Source organism: Lygodium microphyllum, chromosome 14 (assembly GCF_053477565.2).
Source record: "Lygodium microphyllum isolate KBCC chromosome 14, Lygodium_microphyllum_v1.1.10, whole genome shotgun sequence".
NCBI lineage: Eukaryota > Viridiplantae > Streptophyta > Polypodiopsida > Schizaeales > Lygodiaceae > Lygodium > Lygodium microphyllum.
Window position 1 is genome coordinate 108691081 of NC_141148.1, and position 14057 is coordinate 108705137.

Below are 14057 nucleotides of genomic sequence, written 5' to 3' on the forward strand. Positions count from 1 at the left end.
AAAGTAAGATTGAATCTATGTTAGTAGCTCTTTATGCTCATTTGCTTCATGTTTGTCCTAATGCAAATAGTAGTTCGTGGGATGGTTCAAAGAAGCACAAATAAGTTGATGGTTTGATTGTTAATGCTTGTGGTGAAGAAGAGCAATAGCAACATGATGTGTCTTTGATGCTCATAACCAATTAGCATGCTTTGATGTGGGCCTTAATGCTCATAATATGGATTTGGATGTACCTATGCATGAAGATTTTGCAAATTGTTTAAGTGTGGATTCCAAACTTGAAGATAAGAAGGATGCAATGATTGTTGGCATGTAGAAAAATGTTCAAATTTAAAAAATTAAGATGGACTATACTATGGTCAAGAAGAATAAGTCTATGCATACTATGCTAGGTTTTCATGAGGGGAAAAATATATCTACTTCTTCTACTATGCCATGAAATTTAGATGCAACATGTTCTTGGACCGAGGATCTTCATAAATTCATTGTGGATTTGCAAACTAGTAGTGCAATCAAGCTTGATGTGGTATAGTTATTACAAAACAGTTGAAGGCGGAAAAAGATAAGAATAATGCATTGGTTTTGGACATGCAAAAAATTGAAATAGGTCCATGCTAGTCAGGTTGATGCTTTCAAGAGGTGAATTGATGACTATGGTTCTATGTTGTAGAAATGTAAGGTATTGTATAGTTTGTTCAATGAGTGGAGAAATGCTATGCATGAGAAGTTTCAAAATGAATTTCAAATGGTAGCTCAAGACAATGCCTACTTGAGGGTAGAAAGAGTTCTTTTGGATGCTAAATTTCATCCACTTTTGCAAGTGGAAAAGCATATGCTCCATGACATGGATGTTGGTTTGAATGGCTTTGTTTTCATGCATGATAATATTAGAGCCATGAGATCTAGTTTGACTAGATTTATGCCACATCCATGGAATGTTATTGCTAGTAGGATGTCCATGTGATCTCATTGAACAAGCTTTTATTTCCAAAAATTTGGAGTGACTCACTCATGAGAAGAACAAGTTGTAAGAAAGGATGGATGTAATGCAAGTTGAGTATGATAAGATGCTTGTTAAAATATTGAGAATGTATGCTATGGAGGATCACTAATGAGCAAATAGACAATCATAATGAGGCAAAGGCATTAACAAAGAAGAACAATTAATATTATCCAAGCATAATGCAAGTACAACCGAATGATAATAAATGATGGAATGAGTGTGGAGATGAGTGCCTTTTATAGGCTTACAGTAGGTGGTATTGGTAGGTGGAGAAAGGTGGAAAGTGACCATGGTGTTCACCAACTGTGGTTTTAAAAAACCATGCATACATGACCTAGTCTAAGGCTTTATTTGCAATTTGTTTCTTTGCCTTGTTTGTTCCAATCAAAGAGGCTATGGTGGATGTGATTGCACATTTCTCAACACCCCTCCTCAATCACAACCAGAAAAGACACTGAGTATACAGAGGTTGTTGTGAATAGAACCTTGCTAAGTGTAGACATGGAAAAAACCAACCATATAAAGCTAGAGGCTGTTACAAGGCCTCACTAAGTGTGTAGAGGCTGTAGTGTGCAGAGGTTACATGAGGAGTATAGGAGCTTATGGTGGGAACATTAGCCAAGTCCACATTTTAAACTTAGAAAAGTCTATCAGAAAATGAGCTACAAAAGAGAGACTGGTGAGTCCTATCCTTTTGTTCTTGGGATTCTTCTTCTCCTTCTTCTTCAATGTTGTCTTCATTTTATTTTACCAAGAGATTTGTATTTTCTTCTCTCTTTTTTCTCATGACATGGCCTTCCATAGCTGAGAGGGCGATTGTTGAAACCAAAATTGAATCCTCTTATTTTCCTCCTCTTTTTCTTCCATGAGTAATTGATCGCTATTACTACCAAATTTGGTAATTCCTTTTAAATGCAGTGATATCACGTCAACATCTATCCAATGGTACTCCATGGTATTTCCTTTGCAAAGTTCAAGATTTTTTTGAATTGAAGCCATCAATAAAAGCTACTAGAAAACGTTTATTTTTTTCCTCTTCTTCTACTTCTTTGTCCATCAATGCAATCTCATATTCTTCTAAGTTCCTAGGGATGCATGCTTCCTCTTCACAAGTAACCCTTGAGAAGGGCCAAAATTGCTCCCAATTCTTGAGATCACCCTTTTTCGGCTGTGCACCAAAATGAAGACAACCCTCCCACGAACAGAAACAACCACAAAACCGAGGACAATTCACACAAAATCTATATATGGCTCTACCATTGATCTCAAAATTGAAAAGAAACCATAAATATCTCTCTTAATAATGAATAAATTCGTCATCTTTATCATCTTCATCCATAGCTTCAACCATTATGCACAAAAGAAAGAGCAAAAGGGAAAAGATGAATTTTTGCACAAAAGACATACGAGAGAGAAGAGAGAAAGATTGGTACCATCCAAAAGGAGAATGTGTGTCTCTTGGAAGAAAGGAGAGAAAGAGGCACATAATCAGTCATGCACTCCACCCCATCTTTTCCCCAAAAGACACACATCCCTTCATATTTTTTATTATTTCTTTGCTTTTTTTGATACATTTGTATTCGTAAGGCTTTAGCCTTTACAATTCAATTCTTTCTAACCTTTTCCAAATGCATACAAGTACATGTCTATGCATAGTATATATTTATGAAGGATGTGGCTATGGCCCTCCCACATGTGTAAGGGTGCATTTTAGTGATTTTGTAACAATGTAAATATTATTCTCTTTACAAAATATAAAATTATGAGATATGCATGAACATTTTTGTGCACTATTTTTGTGCTCGTTTTGGTGTCATCAATTGTTCTACACTAAAATCTTGGCATTCATAGGGTCATTCATAATGGCTCATATCTATATTTATGGTGCAATAAATTTTGAGCTTATGGATTGATTAATCTTTAACTCTTTGTGTTTGTTTCATTCATGAATCTATAAAATTGTATAAGGATTAGTAAAAAAATTAGTGAATCATTGAGTGCTAAGGTATTCCCTCTCCCTATTTATTAAAATTATTGATTCTGTTGCATATAATAAAGACTAAAAATATCCCTTTCAATCCATGTATATCATCCTTGTCTTCTTAGCTTAGTATACCAATGCCATGTCAATGATTCTTGTTGAGGAAAAATATGAATGCTGGATGAGGTAGCATGACAAAAGAGAAGTGAGATGCAATTGGACGAAGAATGACGAGCCCGACAAGCATTGCAAGTTCAATTGGCCAATTTACAAAGATCGACTCCCGATAAAGAGGAACCACAATCTAAAGATCTTATTCGACGTACCATCGATGCAACTCTCAAAGCTCAATCCATCTGCAAAGAAACAAATATAAGTAAAAGAAATTTCAAATTCCGTACTTTCAATGGCACTCGAGATGGAAAAACTGTTATTGCATTCATCAGTCAGTTTGATGAGTACTTTCATGAGGAAACATACGCTGAAAAAGATAAAATCAAGTGTGTCACTAATCATTTAGTGAATAGAGCATCTCTTTGGTGGACCGTGATTCGTAAGAGTATAGATTGTCCCACTATCTGGAAGAATTTCAAGACAAAGTTTATGCAGAATTTCCTTCCTCCACAATTCCATGAAAAAGCCATAAAGCAATGGGACCTTCTTCAGCAAAGAGATCGTGAGCCTATTTCTCAGTACACCGAATGCTTTTGGAATGCCTTACTCCAATTACGCATGCTTGAAGATGTACCTGAAGTGACTCATAAGCGCAAGTATATGTCTGGATTACTTGGGCATTACTACGCCCAAGTCAATATGTTCAAGCCTGCAACTCTTGAAGATGCAATTTCTTTAGCTCATGATACTGAAGACAAGCTTCGAGGAAGAGACAAGCGTCCACAACAATTTCAAGCAAATGGTAACTATGGTTCTAAGCAATTCAATTCAAATTTTAGAAGATTCAATCAAGGTCGTTTTCCTTCATCATCTTTCCGTAAGTCTTGGACAAAACCATCTGCTTTGCCATCAAATACCAATCAAAACCCTAAGCCATCCTCACAACCAAATCCTAATATTCCTAGACTTCCTACCATTGCAAACAATGTATCTAAAGCCAAACCTATAGTGTGTTACAAATGCCATCAACCTGGACATCTAGCAGCCAATTGTCAATTGAAGAAGCCACCTATCCATATCAACTATCTTAGAGCAATGGAAGATGAAGAACATGAAGAAATTCCTGACTTTACGGAAGATGAAGACGACATTACTACTCCTTCGAATACTTTACCAGGTATGCCAACTCCACATTCTTTGTTGACAATGAAATGTTTAGTGCATGGAAAAGAAAAGATCATTTTGCATGATGATGGTAGTACACATGATTTTATTTCTGCAAAGTTCGTGAAAAAATTGAAATTACAAACTGTTCCTACATATTATGGCATTAAAGCAGCATTCTTAGGCACAAGGTATAATGGAACACAAGAGGTGTATGATCTAGAAATTCAAATTGGTGAATATACTGAAAGAATGAATTTTCTAGCTGTACCATTATAGTCCAGTGATATTATTTTAGGTATGCCTTGGCGTCATCAGCATAATCCTCATATAGATTATTCCACGCATTCAATTAATATTCATTTTCAAGGAAAACATATTACATTGTATGATATGCATGCATCTAATGCTTTTTCATTGCTTACTCATACTCAAGCTAAACGTGCATTACGTAAAAGTAGTAAATCTTATCTAATTTGGGTGAATGAATTGCAAGCTAAAGAAAAACATATGCACCCTAGGCATAAAGAATTTCTTGCATAATTTAAAGACTCTTTTACTGAAGATCTACCACCTGGCTTACCTCCTTCACGTCCTGAAGACCACAAAATAGATTTAATTCCTAGTACACTACCACCTTGTAAAGCACCATATAGGCATAACCAGATAGAGCAAAAAGAAATTCAAAATCAAGTTGAGGAATTACTAAATAGAGGATTGATTAGACCTAGTAGTTCTCCATTTGGTGCACCTATTTTGTTGGTAAAGAAGAATAATAATACTTATCATATGTGCATTGATTATCGTGCCCTAAATAAGATTACTATAAAGAATAGATATCCAATTCCTAGAGTCGATGATCTTATGGATAAACTACAAGGTTTTACCATATTTAGTAAAATAGATCTTAAATCTGGTTATCATCAGGTGAGATTAGATAAATCTAACATATTCAAGACTGCATTTAGAACACAATTTGATCATTATGAATTTTTAGTGATGCCTTTTGGATTGACTAATGCACCTGCTGCATTTAGTAGAATGATGAATCGCATATTTTTGAAATATCAGCATTGTGTTATTGTATTCTTTGATGATATCTTGGTATTTAGTAAAAATGAGAAAGAACATTATGAACATCTGTCTTTGGTTTTCAAGTTGTTGAAAGATAATCAATTGTATGCTAATCCGGAAAAGAGTGAGTTCTTTCAAAGAGAAATTGAATATTTAGGTCATATTGTATCATCAGATGGTATTAAAGTTGACCCTAAGAAGATAGAAGCAATATTGAACTGGCCTATACCTAAAAATGTGCATGAGTTACGTTCTTTTCTAGGTCTTGCTAGTTTTTACAAAAAATTTGTGCGAAATTTTTCATTACTTACTTTGCCTTTGACTAAACTTTTAAAGAAAGGTATTGTTTATCATTGGTCTGATGATCAATAGAAATCCTTTGATTTATTGAAACATGCATTAACCCATGCTCCTGTATTACAACTACCTGATTTTAATAGACCATTCTTTTTAGTAGTTACTGATGCTAGCGGATCTGGAATAGGAGTTGTACTTATGCAAGATAATCATCCCATAGCCTATTCTAGTTGTAAACTGAAACCCTCCAAACTTAAATATTCCACATATGATAAAGAATTATTAGCTGTGGTACAAGCTTTAAGACGATTGAAACATTACTTAATGGGTTCTGAGTTTATGATTAAGACCGATCAACAAAGTATTAGACATTTACTTAGTCAACCTCAAATATCTGACTGACATATCAAATGGGCAGCTTTTATTCAGAGTTTTCATCCCATTATCCAATATCAACCAGGTAAACAAAATGTAGTGGCCGATACATTAAGTAGAAGACCGCGACCATTCATAATATCTCTGTTATGTCATTTGATTCTCTAATTCCTATGAAAGATACTTATCGTCAGGACATTACTCTTCATGCTGATTGGAATAAATTAGTTGGAAATAACTGGATTCCTATTGATTCACTGTATTACAATGATGGATTCATGTTTTATGAAAAGAGATTATGTGTTACAGTTTCATTTAGATCTTTTGTTTTGAATGAGATTCATTGTCCTCCATATCAAGGTCATAGAGGTATCATATCTACTTTGCATACATTGACTGAAGATTTTTATTGGCCACATATGGACACTGATGTATCTAACTTTGTTTCTGAATGTTTGATTTGTCAAAGAGTTAAGAGACGTCATGGTAAATAGTATGGATTACTTATGCCTTTATCTATTCCATCAAGACCATGGGAACAAATTTCTATGGACTTTATTATTGGTTTACCTAATACTAAAGCTAACCATGATATGATTTGGATTGTAGTAGACAGATTTAGTAAACAAGCATATTTCATTCCATGTAAGAAAACTTTAACAGCATCTCAAGCAGTATAATTGTTTTTTAAAACTGTTTTTACTAATCATAGATTACCAAAAGTTATTATTTCTGATCGTGATTCTAGATTTTGTAATAACTTTTGGATTACTTTGTTTGCTAACCTAGGAATAAAGATTGATTTCTCATTTGCATTTCATCCTGAAACTAATGGACAAACAGAAGCCACTAAGAGTACTATTTTAGATCTTTTACGTGCTTACACTATTTCTAAACCACAGACATGGGACACATATTTGCATTTACTGCAGTTTGCATATAACAATACACCACACACATCTACAAAGAAAGCACCGTTTGAAGTGATTTATGGTTATAGATAATCTACACCTGTTGCATCTTTATCAAATAGAATTCAGAGTACTGATGATATTGCTAATATACACTCTACTATTTTTTATGAGGTTAAAGACATGATTGCCAAAGCCCAGCAATCGTATACAAAACAAGCCAATAAGAAAAGACAAGCCATGAATTTCAAAGTTGATGATTATGTTTGGTTGAGCATAGAAAAACGTAGATTACAAAGTGTAGATAAACACCCAGTTGTGAAATTAGCACCTAGATTCTATGGACCATTTAAGATCATTCACAAAATCAATGACAATGCATTCAAGTTAGAATTACCACCTCACTGGAAAATTCACAACACATTTCACATTAGTTTATTACGACCCTTTAGAGACCAATTACCTGTACACCCTGTTTATGAAAACCCACCTTTGTTAGATGAAGAGACTGAAATACTTGAACCTGAAGCTATCATAGATACTGATTTCATGACCACTAGAACTGAACGTAGATATTCTAGATATTTGGTCAAGTTTTAAAACCATCCCGTAGTGGAAGCCCAATGGATGCACGCTAGAGACTTAAATGCTTTCCCCACTCTGTTAGCTCCACATTGAGCTAATAGCAATTCAGGACAATTGCTATCCCACCCCAAGGGTATGATGCCAGGAGGCATATTCCACGGTGGATTTCGTGAGGTTTTACGGTGGATTCCGTAAACTTTGTTGACCAGGGCTCATACACAAAGTGGATTCTTTGTGCAAGAAGTTGATGGGGACGCCTATCCTTTTCGGGCGTTTCATTAATTTAGTCTGTACATGGGTGATTCCATAGCGGGTGATTCCGCAAAATACATATTAAATTAATAAACGTTTATGAGTTTAGAGTGCGCACTCGTGATGAATTAAGGTTAGGATTGATTTATTTATGTAGCTGAAGACTGCTAGGTATTCACTTTTGTCGATTTAATTGTATTATTTTACTAACGATTGTGAATGCTTTAGTTGATGTGTAGAGATAGCAGTAGTGGCGGAGGAAAGCATTGGAGGATAGCGTGTATTCGAGTTATCACTTATATTTTGATGGGTGCATACCTTAGGCATGGCGTCTATATTTTATTGCGCCTATTTATTGAGGCGTTGGATATTTATTTATTATTTTGTATGCGCATGGACACATGATTATGATATTTTTATTTGGACGTTGTATTGGGTATGCCTGGCTCTTTGGGCGTCCGCCCTTTAGCTTTATTTCTATTTTGTGCTAAAGCAAACTCAAAAGCCAAAAGTGTGCTATTTTGTAATTTGGGCTATTATTTGAGCTTCAAGAGGATTAATACATAAAATACAAGCTTTGTGGAGCGCTCACACAAGGCATGGGGGGAGATTGCACCCAATGGGTCTCTTGTTCATGTCGTGAATGCTTTCTACCTTGAGTTTTGTGCAAAAAGTAGAGTTCTTTTGTTCTTGGGAACCTTCCGGCATTCACTACGCGAGCATACAGCGTCTGATCTACGCACCAACTATTGTGCATGGTTTTTCACACTATTTTTCCTTAGTACGTTGTCACTATGAGCATCACTATATAGTGATGCAAACATGGACACTTTTAGTGACATCGCTAAATCTTGTCGAAAATGGCCATTGCTATGCTTCCATTTCCTTGTAGTAACTAACATATATGACTATGAAAATAACCATTGGATCATTAAATGAGATCTAAATAGAACCCTGAAATTGTACCCTTAGAAAAGAGATGCAATTAACTCTAGGAAAGCCCAATGTCAAAATACCAATTGCCCACTTTCCATGTAGATTAGACTACCTTTTAACATTAGAGACTTCCCATGGAATACTATACTTAACCTATTCCCACACTAAAACTAAATGGTAGAACCATTTCATCTCTCATAAAAAAAGAGGGAGTATTGAATAGATCGAACATCATTAGAACTACATGCTTACTAGAGTGTGGTCTACAATAGTTCTCCTCAAAATTTCATGTTTACTTTGGCTAATCCTACAGGTCTCTATACACATAAAAGATCTTTCTAGCCGAACATAGGAAATGGCCTTTACCCAAAGTGTAAATCATGCATGGAAATCCTAGTCCACCTTTCCATGAATTGTCTAGGCAATAACCCTATATGGAACCTTTTGCACAAACTCACTTATAGATGGCATTCATAGTCGAATTCATGGAATGAACTTTTACTAGGAGAAGCTAATTCTATCCCTCCTTTTCTTAAAAACTAGATGATAGGAATGTACCTATGAAATGTCTTAAAAACCATGAATGATCAATTTTTTAATCATAATCATAAATCTAATGTTCATTCAAACACAATTCTTGATTTTTTTTTACAAGTGCAAGGATGAAATGGTAAATTCAAGGTCAAAGCAAAAAAGGCTAAGAAGCAATGTGTCAAAATCAAGAACCCTAACCTTTATTGGATAGCCTTGACCGTAAAGATGGAAAAATCATGAAATATTTAGAGACAATGGCACAACTAATAGTTAAATCTTAAATCTTTAATGCTACTTGCATACCTAACCACTCTAGATCAGATAATTGTAAATAAACATATTATAATTATAGGTATATACTTTCTATAGAGATAAGTCTCTTTATCTTAGCTAGTATGATACCAATACAAAGTATTTGAAGTAAATGGGCTAATATATTGGCATTACAAGAAGCCTCATGCAATCCTTTAGTAAATGTATAACCCCCTATCCTTTTTGTGCAATCACCACTTATATTTCATTTAAAAATTATAATATTTCTTATTCTCTTGTTTTGTAAGGTAGGACAGATTGAAATATTTGACTTGTTATAACTAGTTATGACGTGATTTTTTAAAATAATCAATAAAAACATGGTTTCACTTGTGTCCCCCAAACCATCCATTAGGACTCTCTTCTAAGATGTGGTTTTCTCCCTTGAATATCCCATGCAGTTAAGACAAATACATGGAGTTTCTTCTTCAAAAAGATAGGCAACTTCAAAGGTCTTATACACTAAAAGTTGAAACAGAGAGGATGATGCTCTGAATGCACAAGATGATTGACGAATTTAGAAGGGTTAATGCAAGGTAGGGGATATTTAACATGACATACCAAGACCTAAAGCTTTTCCTCATCTATATGTTTTGAACTACTGCTATATTCGACTATTGCACTCCGATCTTTGATGCCAGTGAAATTTTCCACTAGTTCATGCTTGTTCAAACTCTTCAAAGGGGAGCTAAGATCATGATGTAAAGTTGCTTGACTTAGAGCTCAAGATATTAAGCCATCGATGGTAGCTGAGTGTGCTAAAGAGCTTTAATATCTACTTAATCCCACTATCAATAGCAAGAGTGATGGTGTTGTTGGTGGATGATTGTCCATGAGAGAGAGAGAGAGAGAGAGAGAGAGAGAAAGAAGTAAGTTATTATGGAAGGTTTGGGAGCAATGTAATGGTTCAATGATATGCTTTGCAAAGTTTTTGTATTTCTACCAACACCTCAACCACCATCAACAAAATAAAATGGGGAGATGCATACCATACAATGTATCAATTCCATATCATGTATATATTAAAATGGGGTCACTAACAAGTAATGTTAGATAAATTTGGGCATATGTCTTTGTCTATACAAGGTGTTGATGAAGTGGATCTATCATGTACATTAAAAAGGGGGTCGATGAAGTGGATTATCATGTATATTAAAAAGGGGTCACTCAAGTAATGTCAAATCAATTTTGGTGCATGTGTTCGTCTGTAGTACAAGGTGCTAGTTAAGTGAATCTATTAATAGTTTATGTGTTTAACAAGGAAGTTTGGGTAGGGCTCTGCAAAACCTTTTTGAAGGAAGAGGTTCACCATTGCTCGGTGCATACCCTCTGTCAAATGTATCCCATCCCAGTTTATGTAGGTATGGGGATTAGGACATGGCCTCAATTCTTGGAGCTCGGTTTGATTCACTTGCCTGCCTGGAATGAAAGCCATCGTTATATCATAGCATGGAGCCGTTATATTCTCAATGCCTGCATAAACCCAATCATTATGTTAATCACTAGCGATTAAGACTACATTGAATCAAAAAGAATCTTGAGTCTCGATGAATTGTCTATTTACATTATACGTACCATATTTGGTGGGGTCTCGTAGGACTTCTTTATAAGCTCTATCAAAGTAAAGGTACACAAATTGGACAGTGGGATGCATTTTCTGAAGCTCTTGCACCATTCTTTCTGTTAAATTGTTGTGCATCTCGCTTAGGCCATTGAGAACAATGAGGCACCCGTATTCATCCTTAGGCAAATTGGTAAAGGTCTGTCTATAGATGGGTGCACATCCCATGGGCATGTTGCTTTCCACCACAATGTATGTTGCACCCTTGTGGATAAGTGCCTACATCACCATGGTCATAGTTATGAATGTCATAAGCATATTAAGCATGGCCACAATCATGATTTCTTGACAAATTTCCAAAGGAATATCAATCATTGACATACAATATTTTGCTTCTAGGGGGCAAGTGGACTAACCTTAAGTGCAAATCTAGCTCGATGTACAACCTCCACAATGATGTGTTGCACGATCTTGAAACCCTCGGCTATGGTTGATTGATTAGCACCGTTGCTTAAAGGTTGTCCTACAAACTTGCCCAAGGCATAGTTGATATCATTGCCCCCTATCTCACCAAAGAAGATGAGGTCTTGATAGGATAGGAAAGTGTGCTTGCTTCCTACATGCACAAAATGTTAGCCTTTAGTTAGTAGTATAGTAGTCATACTTTGAGGCAAGACAAGTAACGTCCAAGAAACAATAATACTTGTGAATGATGACAACATCATGAGCTACTACACATAACTAGCTAGGTGGGGTTAGGGGCCCCTAACAGCACCTAGTTAGGTATATTGCAATGCCCCTCGAGCACAAGCTCACATATTGAACACTACGGGCCAAAACGACAGAAAAGAGCCCTTTTTGCCAGCATAGGTAGGATAATTAGGATTACCAAGTGCAGCAGCCTTTTTGCGAAGGTAGCTAGGGAGCCATTGCTGGATCTGAGTATCGAGAGAGAAAGGGGTGAAGCTGGTGATGTTGTATTCGCTCTGGAGGTAGGAGACGTTCAGAGCAGTGCAGCCAGCCACTGCAAAGTTAACAAATTTGCTTGATGATTTCCAGTATGATGAGTTGATTCGAGGAGCCCCGCTTGTGTCGGCTATCGATAGAAACGGCACCGTCAATGGCAACGCCAAGCGTTGAGCTGCATTTATCGCCATTCAAAATGTAAGCAATAGCAATCTTGTTAATAAAAGCTTCGATGATGCAGCTACTGATGCAGATCCAATTGCGGTAATCGCAATCATAATAATGATGAAATAGAGACAGCCATTCAAATTTACCGTATATATCAACATAACAAGAGCAGTCTGACGGTAGAGCTGCGCGCGATGGTGCAGCTAGTGATGAATGATATTCATTAGCTAATTACGGTTATCGCAATGTTAGTAATGGTGAGATGGTGACAGAGCCATTCAAAGGTACCATATATATATCGAGATATTAAAAGCAATCTGACGATGAAGCTTTGAAGATGCTACTGATGCAGATCGATTATTAGCTAATTACGGCAATTGCAATGATACTAATGATGACATAAAGACAGCCATTCAGAGTTATCATACCAAAATACCGATAGCAATCTGACGACAAAGCTTCCATGATTCAGCTACTGTTGCAGAGCGATGATTATTTAATAATAATGGCAATTGCAATTATAGTATGATGATGAGGTACAGACAGCCATTTAAAGGTACAGTATCAAAATATGGAAACACCAATCTGAGGATGATTCAGGTAGTGATGCAGATCGATTATAGGCTAATCAGAGTAATCGCTACGATAGTATTGATGATGATGAGATAGAGAAGGATATAAGACTGACCTAAGACGTCAACGACGAGGCGGCCATCAGAGAATCGGCCGGTGGGGTGGTGGAAGTAGGTCTCGCCGTAGGGCAGGTTCCCTGAGAGGAAGTTCGTGCTGTTGCTGGCGAGGAGGGCGTTGCCCGCGTCTGTAAGAGAATCCCCGAAAGCAAGAATCGCACGGAAAGCCGCAGCTGCGGCCGGCGCTGCAGTACTACCATCGCCATGGCGATGATACATATCATTATCGGCATGAGCTAGCTGCACTCCGGACAGTGCAATTAGAATCATCGTCAGAAGCTGCATGGCCGCTGGTGCCTGCATGACCGACCCTGCCATCAAACCTGGTCGCAATGATATCGCGCCTCTAGTTCTTGTCGTCTCAGTCTACTGTCCGAGCGGGAATCGTAGAGACGGCAGTCTCGGATCCCTTCTGCAAACGCCTGTGTCACTCGCCTGGGGCGAAAATATATTTGTCCAACTATAAATATGTGTTCATTGCGGAGCTGAAAACGTGAAAAGCAGCCATCCAAAACGCGAATGTTTCTATGGAAAGCAAAACAATTTTTTAAAAAGGCCAAAAACGGAAACGTTAAAATTATAGTGCGTTTTATTAGGACTATTAGGCCTAAAACCACGCGCACTAGAATCCGCGTCTCAGCCATGTGCACGAAACGTGTAAGGCTGATTCCTCTGAAATATCTCTTTTATCTATGTATGTTATAATTGACTACTTTGCTAGTGAGGTTTCGTCTCGTTTGCTTTGCGCATGATTGCTTTTTTTTTAATTCCAAAAGGATTACAAATAGTAATAAATCAGACATTTCGCGTCTAGTTGTAGGGATATCATATCTCAAAAGCATCCCCTCTTCCCCCCCCCCCCAAATCCCAAACCAACATTCTCATGCAACTACCAATACATTCCAACTAAAAATCAAGCATGCTACTGCTAAAGAAATGAAGAATAGTACTCTTCCTAGATTAATGTTTTTATGCCTTATTCCTTTTCTATTGTTCATCATAGATTATACACAAAAAGAGTTGTAATATTGCCAATGTTTTTATATGTCATTCCTTTTCTACAAGTGATCACTTCATAGAGAAACGATCCATCTTCAAAAGAAATAATCGTGTGTCACATTCAACCTGCCTACTC

The 14057-nt window shown here is 36.6% G+C and overlaps 1 protein-coding gene across 1 annotated transcript; it reads right to left on the reverse strand.

The window, feature by feature from the left end:
• Positions 1-10775: 10775 nt before the first annotated feature.
• LOC148025968 (GDSL esterase/lipase At3g48460-like) lies at positions 10776-13343 on the reverse strand. The gene is made up of 5 exons (XM_087692033.1): positions 12922-13343; positions 11989-12240; positions 11516-11715; positions 11114-11378; positions 10776-11011 (listed from the first exon to the last, which is right to left on the reverse strand). Exons 1-5 carry the CDS (start codon positions 13238-13240, stop codon positions 10776-10778), a joined length of 1272 nt encoding a protein of 423 aa, XP_087548159.1. The 5' UTR covers positions 13241-13343.
• Positions 13344-14057: the final 714 nt, after the last annotated feature.